This window comes from Puntigrus tetrazona, chromosome 13 (assembly GCF_018831695.1).
Source record: "Puntigrus tetrazona isolate hp1 chromosome 13, ASM1883169v1, whole genome shotgun sequence".
Classification (NCBI taxonomy): Eukaryota; Metazoa; Chordata; class Actinopteri; order Cypriniformes; family Cyprinidae; genus Puntigrus; species Puntigrus tetrazona.
The window spans coordinates 9,360,269-9,378,717 of record NC_056711.1 but is presented as its reverse complement, the minus strand read 5'-3'; the positions used below and the strand labels follow the sequence as shown (position 1 = coordinate 9,378,717).

The 18,449-nt window shown below is 37.9% G+C and overlaps 1 protein-coding gene across 4 annotated transcripts in view; it reads left to right on the top strand.

Annotated features, from left to right (window-relative positions):
* Positions 1–1,268: 1,268 nt before the first annotated feature.
* The window catches only part of vcla (vinculin a), a 34,997-nt gene continuing 17,816 nt past the window's right edge, over positions 1,269–18,449 (top strand). For 3 of the 4 annotated variants that reach the window (XM_043255022.1, XM_043255020.1, XM_043255019.1), the window contains exons 1-6: positions 1,269–1,641; positions 9,051–9,121; positions 11,629–11,779; positions 14,334–14,442; positions 14,934–15,056; positions 15,426–15,586. In XM_043255022.1, coding sequence (XP_043110957.1) covers positions 1,474–1,641; positions 9,051–9,121; positions 11,629–11,779; positions 14,334–14,442; positions 14,934–15,056; positions 15,426–15,586 — 783 coding nt within the window. In that variant the 5' untranslated portion in view covers positions 1,269–1,473. The remainder of the gene's footprint in view (positions 1,642–9,050; positions 9,122–11,628; positions 11,780–14,333; positions 14,443–14,933; positions 15,057–15,425; positions 15,587–18,449) is intronic. The other variant, XM_043255021.1, reaches the window with a different exon arrangement.

Here is an 18,449-nt window from a genome sequence, read left to right as displayed (position 1 = left end):
CTGAAGCAGTAAAACAGCCCCAGATCATCACACTAGCGACACCATATTTTACTGTTGATATGATGTCCTGGGGATCATCAAAAAAAAGACAAGCCTTTATGTTCTTTTTGCTCAGCAGCAGTTTTCGTCTCTTTCTTATTGTGGAGTCATGAACACTGACCTTAGCCGAGGCAAGTGAGGCCTACAGCTCTTAGATGAGTCATGGCTGCGCTCTTAGGGTAATTTTGGTCGACCGGCCACTCCTGGGAAGGTTCACCACTGTTACATGTTTTCGCCATTTGTGGATAATGGCTCTCACTGTGGTTCGCTGGAGTCCCAAAGCTGGCTTTATAACCTTTTCCAGACTGATAGATCTCAATTACTTTCTGAATTTCTTTGGATCTCAACATGATATGTAGCTTTTTCACACAGGGCCATGTGAGTTTGGAGTTTTCCTTCATATATATATATATATAAAAAATGCATTTAAAAATTGCATGTTGTGTTTACTTGTGTTGTCTTTGACTAATATTTAAAGTTGTTTGGTGATCTGTCACATTTAAGTGTGACAAACATACAAAAAAAACAAACAAAACAAAACAAAACAGGAAAGGGGCCAAAACTTTTTCACACCAATGTATTTATTAATTGCACTTCAATTTATACATTCTTGTACAGTTTGCAAGCGGTCACATCTGACTTCTAGTTTGGATCAAATTAACGCGTTCTTGATAAGAAGAAGAGACTTCTCAAAAAAACCAAAAAAAAAAAAAAAAAAAACATAACAAATGTTACTGTTGAAAAACTTTTGCTTTTCAAAAAAGTAGCCTGTGTTTCAGACTATATAAGACGTGCACTTCTGAATCTTATTCATCATTCAGTATTATCTTCCGTCCACCTAACGCGCACCTTTCATTCCGTCACGCAGAAATTATCACGTGAAGCAGGAGACATCAGCTCAGCAGACGCACGCTGCAGCCTAAGTATAGACATGCTTGCACGGCCTGTCATTGAGTATCATTTACTTGTTGCCGTTTCACTAACACTATTACCTATCATTAAGTCAAATGTAATCCCCGGAATCCTCACTTTGTCATTCCAGCCCGACGCATTCCCTTTTTGGCCACTGCCTGTATGACGTAGCCAGGGAAGCTCTCCGCACAGGTAGGGAGGGGCGGAGGAGAGTGGAAACAGCGTCAGCGCGCACCAATCAGATGCTCCGCCTGGCGCGAAGCCTCGCTGCTGATTGGTTGACGAGCGCTGGCTCTTTTAAGCCGTGCGTTCCCTCGCGCTCACCGGCGCCGTGATTTGGTTATCCACAAGAAGGCGTCGGTCGTCGAGGAGGCGTTTAGGGATTTCTCTGCATGAGTGGAATAGACTTGGGAATAGACGTTTGGATCGCGGTGCCCTTGGAAGAAATAACGGGGGGAAAGCGCAGGACTGAGCGAACTCGTGCCTTTTTCTCACTTGTGCCGAGGATATTGAGATTTCAGGATGCCAGTTTTCCACACCAAGACGATAGAGAGTATCTTGGAGCCGGTCGCCCAGCAGATATCCCACTTGGTTATCATGCACGAGGAGGGCGAAGTTGATGGGAAAGCGATCCCGGATCTCACTAGCCCAGTGGCGGCAGTGCAAGCGGCTGTCAGCAACCTCGTGCGGGTGAGAGCCCTGCCGTCCATTCAGCATCCTCTTGCTCTTTTAGTTTGTCTTTTGTTTTAGTGTCTTTATCAGCGCGCACTTCATTGCGTTAAAACGTCTCCCCTTATATAAAAAAATTACCATGGTAACTACAGTTTCTTCCTAAACACCATAGACACGGCGGTTATTGCTGCTACATCATAATAAATACAAGGTCTTCTTCACTTAGTATGAAACTTTGTGATCTTGTTTCTTTTTCGTTACAGCGGTTGACTGACACAAAGTTTTTTTTCCCGTGGAAATGCATGGCTTTGTTTTAGTGACAATGACTCTGTGGCATTTAGGTGGAAATTATTTTTAACCGTGGCTTTTTTTGGGGAGGGTGAAAGGTCGTGATCTGATCGGGTAAATGTGCTGCAACTGATCATACTGCTTTTGGTTTGATATTCACATCTATAAAAATATTCAGTAACTGATCATTAACATCTACGACCTTCTTAAGTTTTGCTTAAAGGAAATATTTTTCTTAATGTCCTTAATGGGTCAGTGAAGAGATGGACAGAAGCAGATCATGTGTCAGGGAGGCGTAAGGCAGTGTCAGATTTCTGTGTTTTTTGCTCTTAAAACATAGTTCACACACAAACTAAAGATCCTACAACTGAAAAAGATGATAATGAGTGTAGAGTAGCTAAGGGATTGCAGAGGGATATTGTTAAAGATAGGCTGTAAACTTTCCTATGCTGTCATGATTAGACGTCCCCTAAATGCCCTGTATGTTACAGTATTGTGAGTAACTGGTTGGAGGCTGTGATTCTCATCATATTCATTGTATATGCGATGATTCCAATCATAAAGGTGAAGTAATTGTGGTATAGTGGAGTCTGTATTAGTGGGCTGTATTCTTCTCTGTATGAGGAGTCAACATGCTTAGAAAAGTACTTTGTTAGTTCCAGGAAACATCAGAAACAGAATCATCAATCTCAGAAACTTCCAAGAGTGTTGTACCATTATTTTCCCAGTGTGCCCACAGCAACCGGACAGAGCCTTGCTGGTATGCTCTCCTTCCTCTCTGCTCTCAATTAGCGAGTCTCTATTTAAAGAGAATGACAACAACAACAATCTGTTATTGAAGCAGTAAATATTTGTAAAGAATTAATTTAATTGCCAGCAGAGTGTTCACTGCTGTATGCACTCATGTAGAAAATGTTATATACTATATTTAGGAGTATGATTTTGACATTTCTGATGTGAACAAGCTGGCTGGCGTTCTGTTCTGTTCTGTACTATTCTATTCTGTTCTGTTCTGTTCTGTCTTCATCCATCTTAAATATATTTGTTTTAATAACTGTACACCTGTAGATATATTCTAGTCTAGTTTAGTCTAGTCTAGTCTGCTCTCATCTGTAATGTGTTTTAGTGCCTTCAGCCATCTGGAACATATTTATTTGAACAAGTCTATACCTGTAGATATTCTATTCTATTCTATTCTATTCTATTCTATTGTGAGTTGTATAAAGTATGTTCTCAGAAGTATATGGTTTAACTCAAGAAGGACCGGTGTTGAGAGGTCAGAGGTGCTGTCGAGTATTAGGCTATTTCTTGTTGTTTATTCGTAACAAGATAATTTACTCCCAGCCGTCATTAAGTAAAGTAACACGAAAAGAATGCTCCTAATGTACGTGAGTTAGTCACAAATAGGGAGTGAGCATTTTGTGCCGGGAATAAATAGGTCTTCTAGCCTGGGAAGTAACACAGTCTCACGGCGCATGGCTGGAAGGGTGTTTCATGCGCAGGGAAAGTGACTCCTTGCTGGCTTGAGGAAGTCTAAGGTGTCAGCGTCTTCACTGGAGACACACCCCATCCCCCTCGTATGCAGCACCTGTTACTGCTGAAGTGTCCAGCACATCAGCCAAGCCTCGAAATCAAGGCTGAGGGAAGAGGTTTTATATCTCTTCACACTCTAAAGACCGGTCTGTATCTTGGAGACTGTTCTATGTTTAGATTATCAACATTCTCTTGTTCACTGTCAGACTCTGGTGTGTGTATATATGTGTATAATATTAGTTAACTATCATGCATATAAAGGCCCTATAATTGTTACAAGTAAGAAACTGAATGTGTAATTGCTTACTGTTGACTCCCACTACTTACTTGCATAGCTTCATGCTTACGCAGAATATTAGATAAGGCCTAATAGATACAATCCAGAACCATATTTGGTTTTAGTCCGCAACTGATTAATGATCATTGCAGTGTTGAGATTGGCTGTAATGAAGCCAGTGAGGAATAGTCACCTAGATCTACCTGGATTCATATATGGACTATTTGAGTTATTTTTGCTTCTTCTATCTGAATGCTTTTCCTGCATTTTAACAGAGAAGACAGCAGGGGTCTGGCATGGAGGGGAGTCTACATCTGTCTGTCTGTCTGTCTGTCTGTCTGTCTTTTCAGCCAAGTCTGTCACAGTGCTTTGGAAGAGAGCCATTGGAATACCATTCATATGCCATATGCATTTGTAAATGTGTGCTGTTTATGTCATCCATGGCTAAGCTCTTAGATTCCCTTTGGAGTCAGCAGCAGTGCAGAGCTATAGTGGATGTAAACTGCTGCTGCTGTTTTAACTGTACATTCAATAGCAAAAGGGAGTGATTAAAGACATGACCTAGTAACCCAAAGCCAAACTCTAGTGCATTAGTGAATTGCCACTTGCATGGAAAACTCCCTTAGTGCTAAAATTGACTGTGTGAGAGGAAGTGAACCCCTTTGAAATGTGTTAAACTGTAGATAATCCCAGTCATTCATACAGATCTATCACAATGTCATAGTAAGACCCACACTGATGACACAAGCATAAACTTGTTTGCAGTTTGCCTCCCTCAGCTCCCATAATCCTTCAAGTACTTTAAACAGGCATATTCTTTTTAAAGCACGTCTCCACTGTGACTTCTGCACAAAATAAATCCAGCCTTGACTAGAAAGAATATTTTTTGAGCGGCTCGAAGGTTTGCATTATAATGCTCCAATGTCTGATTTCTGTGAATCACAATATAGACGAGAATCTGCACTGCTTTTTTTATGAGGGCTGAGATAGCTTTAACTATGACATATACAGTCTTTGTAAAATTGTATCAGTTTGAAATTACTGTTATTCATACATGTCTCATTTATGCCCGTGATGATAAAGCTGAATTTTCTCAGAAAGCATTACTCCAGTCTTTAATGTCACGCGATCCTTAGGAATCGTTCTAATAGGCTGATTTGGTGCTCATGAAGCATTTCATCAAACATTATGATCAGTGTTGAAACAGTTGTGTTGGTTCATATTTGATGGAAGCCATGATACTTTTTTCCGGATTTTTTGGTTAGTAGAAATTTCAAAAGCAACATTTATAGTATTCAAAATAGAAATCTTTTGCAATGTTATAAATGTCTGCTGGCACTTTTGATCAAATCAATACAACCTTTCTGAATAAAAGTATTAATTTCTTTAAAAAATATAACAAAAAAATGTTACTCATAATTTATGAAATTGTTGATAAAGAACTGAGGATGAGGGAGGAAGATAAAGATAATCAGCCAAATGAGAGTAAACAGAACAGAACAGTAATTATATTTCAATATGGTCAAATATATACAACAATGCTGTATATTGGTCTGGACCATATTGGTTAGAATATGGTCACAGTACTTTACAATATGGCTTTATGAGTACTAATAAACAGCAACTATATTCAAAACAGATGTAATTATAAGCAACTAGTTAAAAGTGAGAATTGGTCCTTCAAGTCCTTCAAGTCTGGCTTCCTCAGTCCCGTTTGCCGAAATTAACTGAATTGTCTTTAAAGATATCTGGCAGTGGCCCGATAGACAGAAGCCAGAGCAGCTGCTGACCTGGGCTGCTCTCTGAAAAGCCATTATCACAGCACTAATGCACCTGAGATCAAACAGCCTTTTAGTAAAGCTACAACTGCCATAAGCACTCTGCATTAATTATGCATCAAAAGTACACAATCAATGCACTAATGCCTCTTGAGTCTGCCTCTCTGTTACCCATATGCTTTGTCTGACACCGCGAAAACTGCCAAATGTGTGTTTGAGGGCCGTTTTATAAAGTCAAACCTTTTATGGATCCACCGGCGCGCACGCAGAGTTTCCCTTTAAAGGAGTCGCGAGTCTTCGCGGAGGTTGTGGGAATCAATGAGAGATACTTCTGAGTTCAAGCGTAAACAGTCAACAGATGACAGAGCGCCGTGACAGACCAGGAGCCTTGTTATATAAACAGCCATCATGGAGAGAGAATGCAGTAGCACCCGCTCTGCTTTCGGCTGAGGGAGAGGCGTCTTACTGCAGGTGCCGTCACATTCTCAGTACAAGTGAACTGCAGAGGAATGACAATAATGTCAGATGTCAAATATCAAGTCAGTGCCATCACATTATTGAACAGGTGGATTTTGTAGTGCCCTAACTAGTTGCTAACACATGCCGCTATGCTGTAAGAAAAGAAAAGTACATTTAAAATGATAATAAAATGCTGCAGTGTCACCCACACAAAAATCGTCTAACGTACATTAATGTACATAGTAATAAAAAAAACACATTAATTATAATGTTCATCATATTGCCCCATCAAGTGTAATATAATTTTTTACCCTATATATAGGTAGTTACTTATTAGACTTTTTACTTATTTATTATTTTTTTTTACAATGTAGTCAAATCAGTGCTACATGAATATGCTGTAAAATAAAATATGTTTTTTATGTTTGTTATTTCTGTGGTTGCCAGAAATTCACCATAAAAATATAGGAGCAGCATTTAATATTTTACGGTTTTAACTTTACAGTTAAATACCGTAATTTCATTAACTGATACAATATACCAACCGTTTAAAGTACTGAAATGTGAGCTGTGCGTGACTATCACATGCAATATTTTGCAGTGTTTCCCACACACCGATTTATTTGTGGCGCTGCGCCACATTATAAAAACTGACCACCACAAATAGATTTTCCAAAAGGCTTTGACTTCTTTGAATAAACAGAAAATGTATTCAGAAAATGGAGGATGTCATTTTCATTTTATCTTGCATGCAATATCTGATAAATCATAGTTTGCGAGTGCAGTGCTGCTTCGTGTACAGCGCTGCCGGTGGAAACAGAGAATAAATTGGCAGAGAATAAATTCGCAAATATGCCGCCACAAATAAGGTTTAAGTCTGTGGGACACACTACCGTTAACCATTTAACAGGTTTTTACTGTAGCATTTTTACTGTTTTTTTCTACCATTTACTGTCATTTTTTACAGCATAGAGAGAACTGAGGTAAAAGGCCGGTGAAAGAAGTTAAAAACGTCAACTCCCATAATGCACTAGGCTCGATCAGACTATCCATGAGTGAGGATGCAAATATTTGGGAGGACAGTCTGTAGTTTTCACAAAGGTCATGTCAAAACTTCATCAGATGACAAATAAACTGGAATATTTTAGTGTAGATAACACACCAAAAATTGCACATTGTACATTTATTTACTACATATAACAATAAAAACCCACGTTTAACAATTAAATTTAAAATTGAAAAAAAAAAATCTGTGAACATACCCTTCAATTAAAAATCAATTTCTCTTATCTGAATTTAGATAAGGAATCAATAAGATATTTAATTTATTATTGTTCTAAATACATATTTTGTGCCCTTGTCATTTTGGTAGTTTTTAGGTGCTTGCAAATCCCTGAATATGTTGTTAGTGGGCTCTTGTTTACCACCATTATTTCTTGCCCCTCGGATGGCCTTATAGACCAGGACACAGAGCTAAGAATAACTGTGGAATGTGGTTGCAGGTCCAGTATCTCAAGAGAAGCGTGAGGTGGAGGCCCCAGTGAAAAGAACGTTACAGTATATCTGGCGCCAATAGACAATAATAAGCTTCAGATACAGCGAAAATAATAAATGCGAGTGTTCAGCCCCCTGACCACATGACATTTTGACTGTTGCATGCCTTTTGAAAGGGTACTTCATGTTTAACCAGAACCGCAATGAAAGCCTTTTCCTTCTGTTGAATACATGTAGCAAACAGGCTGTGCAGCATTCATCACAGCGCGCACAGGGCTGATGTTTGTGACTGGCTGCTCTCTGTGTGATCTCTGTTCCCACTTTAGCCCAGCAGTTAACCCAGTTAGCCTTATTTGAGTCCCCTTCACCCGATTAGGACTCCGTAAAAGAGCGCATTGCACTACAAAAGCACCTTCCGTATACAACTACATGCTTTGCGCATTCCAATGTGATCAATGGTCCTTGAATCATCGCACTGTATTATTTACTACTTGCGTCTGTTTGACCCGTTTCTCATCTCATTGTTATTTTTTAAATAGCAGGCTATTTTCACCCATCCAATCAAATAAAATCTCTCTCTCTATATTTTTTTTTTTCCAAATGTCAACTCATGAAAAGCTTGATGGGAGCTGAAAAATCTTTTTTTAAATGTTTTAGAAACGGAGGATAGAAAAGTGAACGTGACCGCTTCGGTGTAATTACATCATTGGAAAAAAGAGCAGGCGGGAAGTGGCAATGTGCCGTGTGGAGATAACAAACATCTCTCTGTTACGCTGCTATCTCTGTATTAGTGGACTCTAAAGAAGGACACTGTAATGTCATTCCTGATGTCCAGTGAAAGGGCAAATAGACCATGTGGATGGAGCGTGTGTGTGTGGTCTGAAATCTTGTCTCCTTAGGATTATGGTTTAAAAATGAAGCAGTGGGTTTGCTGTTATTTAAGTATGTAAGATCAATTTGGGCACTTTTTGCATACACTGAAAGTATTTAGATTAATAGTTGCTAGTGTTAGGCAAAATGATATATTTCTTTGTGATCCAAATAAATCAGAGACGGGCTAATGAGACTGACAGTTTGAACTGATTTGTGGAAATTGATTAAATAAATACATAATTGAATATGAAAAGGGTTTAAAAACATGGTACAACATTGTTAACATTAAATAAAAATCATAGCAAAATTATACAATCAATGCGATTCCAGTACGATATTTTCCCCTTTTTTTACGTCATTGTAGATGTGTTAATTGCATCTTCCTTTTCATTCTGTAAATAATCAAAAACTGGGCGTGGCTATAGCAGATGAGCAGCATGGGTTGTTGTTTTAAATCGAACAGTTGGAAATATTGGCAGCGTCCCAGACGAGTGGTTGATCGCCCTCAGGGCTCATCCAAGACACACACAGGCCCTTATTGTGTCCAGACACTCAGAGTGACCCCATTCACAAGCTGTGTCAATCTGGTCTGCCTAAGGGCCGAAGCTTTTGCCTGTGAGTGTGTGTAACCTTTTTGAGTGGAGGCCGATGTCAGAAAAATAGAAATGTATTTAATGATCTCAGTATGCATCCTGTAAACAAGCTTGTTTTGCATGTGTTCTCAGGTGGGGAAAGAGACGGTACAGACCACAGAAGACAAGATTATGAAGAGAGACATGCCTCCGGCCTTCATTAAGTAAGATCTGTCTCTCTCCAGGAAGTCATGCGAACATGCACCATTTCTAATCGCGCTGAACACGTACACGCTCATTAAACTGGATTGACAGACATGTGCCTTTACCTTTTCAAGAGAAGTTTAAAGTAATGATCAATTACGCAGGATTGTCCAAACATCTAAATGTTTTTGCCCTTTCCTGTTTTTAGATACCTGTGAAGCGTGATGTCAGAGTTTGATGTATGTGCTGACCTTTAAGAAAGCTTAAAATAATGTACAGTGTGACGGAGGTTAAATAAGGTCTTGCAGGACATGCTCTTTGGTGTGATGGCTGAGTCATCCCCTCACTGCTGAAGCTTGTGGGGGGTGTTTTCAACCGAGCTTACGATGCATTATTGATAAGTCTACGCAAAAGCTATATGACTGCGCTCCCTGGTGTCTCCCCGGATGTGTGAAATGGATGTGTCTTGGCAGTTTAATATTAATGCAAACTGTCTGTTTGTGTCTGTTGTCTACAATCTTTTTCCTCACTTTCTCAAGTGCTTTAAGTCAGAAAGTCACAGAGAACACAAAACTTTGTTTTTCAAAGCTTAAAGAAAAGAGCTTTTTTTTTTTTTGCTTTAAATTTTTTTTTTTTTTTTGACAAGGGAGATGACTAGCAATGAGAGAAGAGGAGGTAAGTGGGTCAAGAAATGATTTTATATATTATATATTAAAATGCATTTATGTTTAATTTATATCTATAGTACAACTGCATAAAACATAAAAATCTAAAATACTGTAAATTATAGAAATAAGAGCTTATAAATGTATAATAAAAATTTTTTTGGAAGTGGAGAGATGACAAGAAATGATGAAAGGAAGAGGAGAAAACTGGAACAAAAACGCTCTCTATATATGTATATGTATTTTATTTTATATTATATGTAATTATATATTCTAAAATATATTTAAATTGCATAAAATTAATTATTATTTGATCATAATTATTATTACTATTATTAAAAAATTATAGAGTTTTTTTTAATGGAAAAATCATGATCATGTTTTATGAAATATAAAAAATGTTAAACATGCATTAGAGAGAAGGAGAGAGAATGTCAATTATTTTTAGGTAACACTTTACTTAAAGACTTTATATAAAATGCATGAAAAGATTTGTTTTAATGCTTTAATTATGCCTTGTAATGCACCTTGTAATGCATTGTACAATCTCATGAATATCAACCGTTAATAGAGATTGTATGTATTACAAAGCACATTTTGAATAATTATAATGGATTATACCCTTTAATAACCCTTTATAATGCATTGTACAGGCTTTAAGTAAAGTGCAGCCAATTAAATAAATATTAATTAGTATTAAATATAACAACAACAACAACAATAATAATAGTTATTATTATTATTACTATTATTATATACTTCATGTAGATGTATATATATAAATTTGTAAGATCTCATGCATATGCAGTGGCCTATGAAGCATTCTCAGAGCAGCAGTGGAGTTGACAGGTCCATATGGACCTTGCACAGCTTCACTAATCGAGCTCCTGGGGGGAAAACATTTGTCAGAAGATTGTACAAATGTGAAATACATGACAAATCAGAATTATAAATTGTGATGCAGTCATTCATGCCAAGTCCAAATTTAGCTGGAGAAAGATGGAGGCTAAACTTAGTTATTAGTGGTGTTTGCTAAGACACGATTCACTATTTTTATCGCTCATATTGATTTTAATAAGGTTTTAACTTGTTTCTGTACCATTTATGCTGCAGACATAATGGCTTTAGTTGTGCTGCGTATCAAGAAAAGGTGCGCTATTACCTTACGAAGCAATTAGACTTGATCAGGCTTGGCGAATGATAAAGTGTGGGTATCTGTATCTATTTGAAATGGCGGGACCGGGCAGATGGGCTCAATTAAAGACAGCAAAAGTCTTAGCTGACACATTTGGCACCATAAACACAAGCTGGCACAGGGCTCATCAATCAACACACATGTGGTTAGTGACAGGAAATGTGAACCTCTCTATATATAGGTTGTGTTGTAAGTATTGACACCCGGGTGGTGCCTCATACAGGGAGGTGCCTGCGTAAGTCTGGGTCTCCACCGCAGAATAACGATAAAGAGAGGCCTCCTCCAGAACGCGTCATCATCCCGCTCTCCTGTGGGCCACGGGACGACTGGGATGTGCTTTAATTTCTATTAATATAGCGTTGTTGAGTCAGAGAGAAGATTTTACACTGCTTGCTGGAAAGCTTTGGAGTTGTTTACGGCTCTCATTTCTGGGAATTAAGTGTTTAAATAATCTTGATTTGTGATTTAGAGGGTCATTGATTTAATCGTAAATTAAATCAATTAGTCGTGCCACCTCTCATTTGAGTCAAACGCGTAGTTGTTTTGCACTGAATTTTGCATTTATTCAGTAGAGAGCATTTTTAATAGTGCAAGCCATTATAGATTTATACAGTATGTCTTTTTTTTAGAATATTCATATCAGTTATGTTTTTTTTTTGTCTTTCAGGGTGGAGAATGCCTGTGCAAAGCTGGTGGAAGCAGCTCATATGCTGAGGACAGACCCGTACTCTGTCCCGGCCCGTGATTACCTCATCGATGGCTCGCGGGGCATCCTCTCTGGCACTTCAGACCTACTTCTGACCTTTGACGAGGCAGAGGTACGAATGGGAACGGAGGCTATTTCGATGACGATGATTTAAGGCTGATGATTCATTTTCAGAATTTCAGTTCATAAATTTCAAATCATAAGATTTATGTTTAGACTTAATATACACACTTCCATTCAAAAAAAGCTCAGTATTCAGCAAAGATGCACTGAACCGACTAAAAGTGACAGTAAAAAACGTTTCTGTTTTTCCAGAAACGCTATTCGTATGCTACGCCACAAATATATTATGGTTTCAACCAAAATATTAACCATCACAACCGTTTTCAACATTATTAATAACATCGATTGTTTATGAATAGCAAATCAGCATATAAAAAAAAAAAATCGGATCCGATTTTGCAAATTTTGGGAAAATTACATTTTACAATGTATTAAAATAGAATAAAAATATTACAAATATTTCACGACATTGCTGTTTTTATTGTATTTTTGATCTAATAAATGCAGCCTTGATAAGCATAAGAAATATCTTTGAAGAACATACCCCATACTTTTGAACGGTATTGTTGTTATGAAGAGGAGAAGCAGTGAGACGTGAAGCATGTGGATCCATATGCAAGCGTTTATTCAGGAACATGGTAACAAACACAGAGTCGATTAACAGCAAACTGGTATGGCAAAGGCAAAATGTAAGAATAATCCGAAAAATGGCAAATGGAATCCAGAGGATTTAATAAGAGGGGTAATCTGTAAATGTGAGCTATAATCCAAACAAGGTGCAAACACAGTCCGAAACAGCGTAAGAGTAAATCCAGATACACAGGCAAGAATCAGCAACCAGGAAAACCGAAAACACGACGAGACTTCACTAAGACTACAAACTAGAAGCTAAGATATGAAAATGGCTACCACTAGGAGAGCGATACATGCAAACTATACTTGGCCAAACAGGATGTGCTTTCTGCCGTCTCGGTCTGTGAATGTGAGCGCGAAACACCGTATGCGTCTTTGCTTTACAGACATTACAAATATATCTATGAGTCAATTCTAACGGAAAACAAATATTCTCTGATTGTGTAATCCATATAAAACATGCATACAGGCGCATCACTACTGAAGAGAGCACAAATCTGCGTTGCCAACTTAAAAGAAAACATCGCTTTGTCAAAATATTAAAACATTAATGCAGTCTCTTTACTGTTTTTCACTGACACTTCCATAACCATCACTTCTGCACTTGAGCGCTTATTGGGCTATAGGCAATTAAAGGCTCATAATAATGATTATGAGTGTGTTATATTCACTTTTTTTTTATTCACACAAGTTTTGTGTTGTTTGGATGGCAATGTGTGATTGTAAAGCGCGCAGCAATTTGTTTTTCACACTTGCCAATTTTTCAGAGGCTCGGCTATTAATGTGAAACTGGCAATCGACAATAACAAATAATACGTTCTTCTCCAAATGCCAGCTTTGTGAAACCGACAAACCTAACACTTTTTTTTGGTGTACACTGATGAGATCAGATATCACATATTCTTGCTCTGGGAAATGTCATTTCCAAAGAGGGTTTTGACTGAAAGCAAGACTGTTATCTTAACCAAGCAATTTCCTTATGAGAAGTGATTTCTGTACCGACGATTATGTGACAGTTGGGTGTGAATCTCGCACGCATGCTTTCTCGTTCAACCTCATTAGATATTTGAAAGAAAAGTTCTACGTAAAATGCGCATAGTTATCCATAGACAAATTGGATTTGTAAAAAAATGTCTGTCTTTCTGATGAACAGTAATCAGCTCAGGGCAGATCCTGAATTTGAATTCTCTGGATTATCTTTACAAAAAAGGCTTTTCTTCTGGCCTAACAACATTAAACACACAGTCCCTGATCATGTGTTGTAACTTGCGGTGCTGATGTGCCGTGCTCCACATCTCCAGCCTCCCCTGTGTGCTGCCGTGTGGGCGCAGCATAATGGAGCTCACACGGAGCACATGATCTGAGTGAACCGCCTCACACACAGCACGTCTTTTATCAGCGCCGGTTACATTTGAAGTTCCTGTTTCTGTGGGTCACGAGATTTCTCATCACAAGACAAGATACGGACCCAGCAGCAGAGTGTAAATGGGCTTGTAATATGTATTCAAAACCAAAAATTCTCCCCAAAACCACTGAGAACATATGCCAATTTGGGGCCGACGACTACTGCACTGTTATATAATGATCAAAAAACCCTATTCTAACATGTATAATAGAAACATTTCCAAGAGAGCACAGACTGTTGTGTGTATGTACATACTGGAGAGATATTAGATCATCGGTTTGTGGTGAAAGCTAACTCTGAGCTCTATTAATAGTGCTGCTATCATCTTTCTCAAGGAGCTGTGTTGTTCACAGGGCACTGAGTAAGCATGATGTTATGGTACTGTATCTTGTGGGTCTGCCTGTTTGTGGAATAAAATGTTAGTCCTGTGGGATCTCTGCTCGAATGGCAGAGCATGGCGCTGGCAACGTAAAGGTCATGGGTTTGATTCCCAGGAAATTCTTTAATATCAAAATGTCTAAATGTGTTTTTTCTTTTGAGTCAGTTGTATTTTGTGTCTTTTAAGGTGCGTAAAATTATCCGGGTGTGTAAGGGCATCCTGGAGTACCTGACCGTTGCAGAGGTTGTGGAAACCATGGAGGATTTGATCACTTACACTAAAAACCTGGGACCAGGTACTTTATATGACTTGCTACTACCTTTTGAAGAGGTTTAGTTTTGATTCAAATTTCTGAATGTAAAGTATAGGCTCATGCAAGTGGACAGAGGGCAGAAATGAATGGACTTCATTGTTCTTATGATTGAATTATTATTTTCGGATGCTTTTGTTGCCTGTTTTTTTAAAGATTACTCTTTTTTTGATTGATGTGTGACAATGAAAAAATGATTATTTGTTATATACATTCTCTTCATCTGTTTTTATTAGGTAATGGCCTTGGTGAGCACCTTTTTTCTTCAAAAAATCATGCCAAGCCCAAACTTTTAAATGGTTTTAGATTTTAACGTCGGATAAACGTGTTGCAACTTTTTTCGAATTTAGATTACCCTTGTTGTCAACATGCTTACTTTAAGTTCATCTTTAAAAGTTCATCGTTAGTATAATTACAAAAGGAACATCAATTTACGACCTATACATTGTCACTGTATTGATGTATGCATTTGATAGGCATGACGAAAATGGCAAAGATGATTGACGAGCGGCAACAGGAGCTGACGCACCAGGAGCACCGCGTGATGCTGGTCACCTCCATGAACACAGTGAAGGAACTGCTGCCCGTGCTTATATCAGGTGAGAGACCAGCGAAGTGCTGTGTGTTCGCGTGTGCAGCTTCCAGTCTCTGTGTGCCAGCCCGTTGATATGGCAACACTGATAATTGGAGCCATTTAACCGCCTTGCGGGGAGGGATAGATTTTTCCCTTCATCCAGTTGGCTTTCTGCTGTTGGCTCAGCAATAAATAGCCAGGTTGATGGCAGCTCATCTGCACTCGCAGAAAGGCTTTTAATGTCGGTGTTTGAAAATATGTCTTCTCATATGGTGATAATTAGTTGGCTGATTTTTGGACATATCAAATATAAACCACCCTCAATCTTGATACAATGGTTTTAGATAGCCCATGAAAGGGAGGACTAACAAAATTGTTTTTTGATACCCATCAGCCATTAAAATCTTTGTGACAACCAAGTGCATTAAGAGTCATGGAGTAGAGGAGGCCTTGAAGAACAGAAACTACACGTTTGAGAAGATGAGCACCGAGATCAACGAGATAATCAGAGTGCTGCAACTCACGTCATGGGACGAGGATGCCTGGGCCAACAAAGTATGAGCTTTTTCATGCTTAAACACACATACACTCTTTTCTACAAATCCACGTTAAGTGGTTACACTAAGTTAAGTCAGGTTAAATGACCAATTTTCAGTTAACTATGCTTATAAACTGTGACCATGACAGTGGGAATAGTAAAGAGAAGTAAAAATACCATTGATTGCTTCCATCGAAAATAGACTTTTAAGGGTAATGTGTCAAGCTTTCAGTGTGCAAACACAAATGACATATTTGAATAATCTGCAAAACAAAAACTAGATTAGATGCTGTTTTCTAGTTATAATTAATTATAAAGGGTGGAGATGGTCCACTTGAATAAACTACTGTTTAAAAGTTTGGGTTCGAATGTTTTGAAAAGAAGTCTCTTATGCTCTCTTACTATTGTATAATGTATATTCAGATCCTATGCTGATTTGTTGGGCATTACACATTAGTTAAACAGTGCTAAATATTTTTGTGGAAAGCGTGGTACATTCATTTCTGAATTCTATTCTGGATGAATGGAAAGTTAAAAGGACCACATTTTATGAATTTAAAAGTCACTTTTGATCAATTTAATACGTTCTTGTCGATTTCTTTAAAACAAAATCTTACTTTTGAATAGTAGGATTTAAGAGTATATCAAATGTATTGTCTGTAGCCCAGCCTTACACTTAAAATCTCAAAGCAGGTTGTTTTAGTTTAAGGTTTATCTTAATCTTTTTTTGAGAAATATATATTTTCTGAATATTGTTTTACAACGCATATAAAGAAAATGAATAGAAATAACACGTGGCTGCTGTGGGCAGTCACGTGCTGCGCTCTATTGAGACCCCTTGGTGTATCTTTGTTTTTCTCCCTGAATGAATGTGACACTCCCTTCCTGCTAATGTAATAATCTGTTCCATTTCCAGCACTGTTCACATTTAGGCTCAGAATTCACTGACTATATGACACAAAAACACAGGCCTAGTAACCAGCAGAGGTGGAAAAACATCACTATATACAGTGCCGTCAGTGTTTTAACCAAAAGATTAATGATCTGCCTCTCAATATTTCATGAAGCCTACTGAATCATTTGATCCCTCGCTGACTGATGACACCCTTCGCTTGCTTAGCATGCATATTAAATATTTCCATAAGAAATCACTCTACTCTCAAAATCAGTTTCCTGAGCTTTCATTTACTTTGCTGTCACCTCTGTTTTTCTGTTTGCCCTGATATAACTCTGTAAACATGCCTTTCTTTTTGCTCTCTTTCTTTTCTGTGTTCTTCCATTTTTTCCCCTTCCTATAGAAGGTAAGCTCTCCTCTCTCCCGCTCTGTAATGCGACAAACTGCATGCCAGATCATTGTGTTGCTAACAGTACGTGTGTGTTAGTATATTCATTCTCGTTTTGAAAGAAGACTTTTTTCTTGGCCTGACGTGGCGTTGTTTATTCTGTACGAAAGAGATGCTGCATTTCAGAAACCGAGGACCGGTACAAAACAATAAATCGCAATAAGAGAGGTTGTTTTCAGATGCGCTGTAGAATGACGATGTGCCATCATCTCTCACCGTCCTCATCCATATTTACTTCAGTCTCACATCATCCCTCATTTAGACACTCGGCCTCACAGTTAATCACTAATGTCTGTCTCAGGATGTGACGACTCTTTTACGCTTGGTGTCTGTCTCTATGGTTCCGCTTTACCCATTTTCTTTACCTGATTGCTGTCTTACCAGATTAATTTGATTTTAAGCTCCGTCTCTTCTGGTACACAGCTCCTCCTGGTTTTTGCAACCTAGTGATATAGTGTGTTTGTTTTTGTGTTCACGTATTTGTTTTTGGAGTAAGACATTGGGGTGGGATTTATTGGAAAGCTCCTACCTTTTTATGAAAACAGTCTTTATTTGACCTTTCAGTTTAGCCGTAGCAGGTGGTTTTGTCGTGAGGCACTGGCTATTGATGGAGAAATGATTTTCAAGTTAAAGTGCTTTTTTTTTCATTATTTTTTTGTGCATATTTTGTGACAATAATTATGCATAAACTGCAGGCGAATAATCTACAAGGAAAATACACAAAGAAAATATATATTTGTTGTTTTCTCACAAAAAATGTTAGCTTCAAGGCATTTGCGTCTTTATTAGACAATGGGCCATCTTTATGGACTAAAAATGGATTTTAATGGGTTGATTTATTTTTATACTCCTCTTAGGGCGAAATAAATAATAAATATTTTTGTTTATTCTCCTTGACAAGAATTTTAAATGTACTAATTTGCATGTACCAAGAATTAACCTAGATTTTTAGGAGTATAGCATACCAAAACCGTTTTTGAAATTTTTTTTTAAGAAAGTACTCATATCTGATATATACAGAAAGGATTTATAACTGGTATTTGTGAACTGATTAGCTAATCTAGTAATCATTACAGTATGATTAAAGAGTTCTGGTGCATTTTGAATCTTTTGAATGTAGCATACATTTAGCATCAGACCCACTTGCTTTTGTCGTAAGAGACAATTGAACTGAACCTCGGTTTTCACTCTGTGCTCCCCTGTGCCTTATGACTGACAGCATGAAAGATGGATTGACATAGTTATTACTCTTCAGCTTTTTCATACACACAGCACAAAGTCCATTTGCGGGAAATGATTAATGGAAGAAAAAGTCAATGCGTTTCCAGATTCATTTATTGTTTCACTCAAAACTCCAATCAGAAAATTACTTTGACTTGCTTCCTTATTCAGTAATATAAACTTTTGCATTCATTTAAAATTCACCACGTAAGCATTTTATATTCTTTTGTCAGCCAATAACCTAAGTACAGTTGGCCCAAATGTTTCTTGACATCATTTACTATTGTCAGCAAGCTGAATAATGTTAAAGCTATCC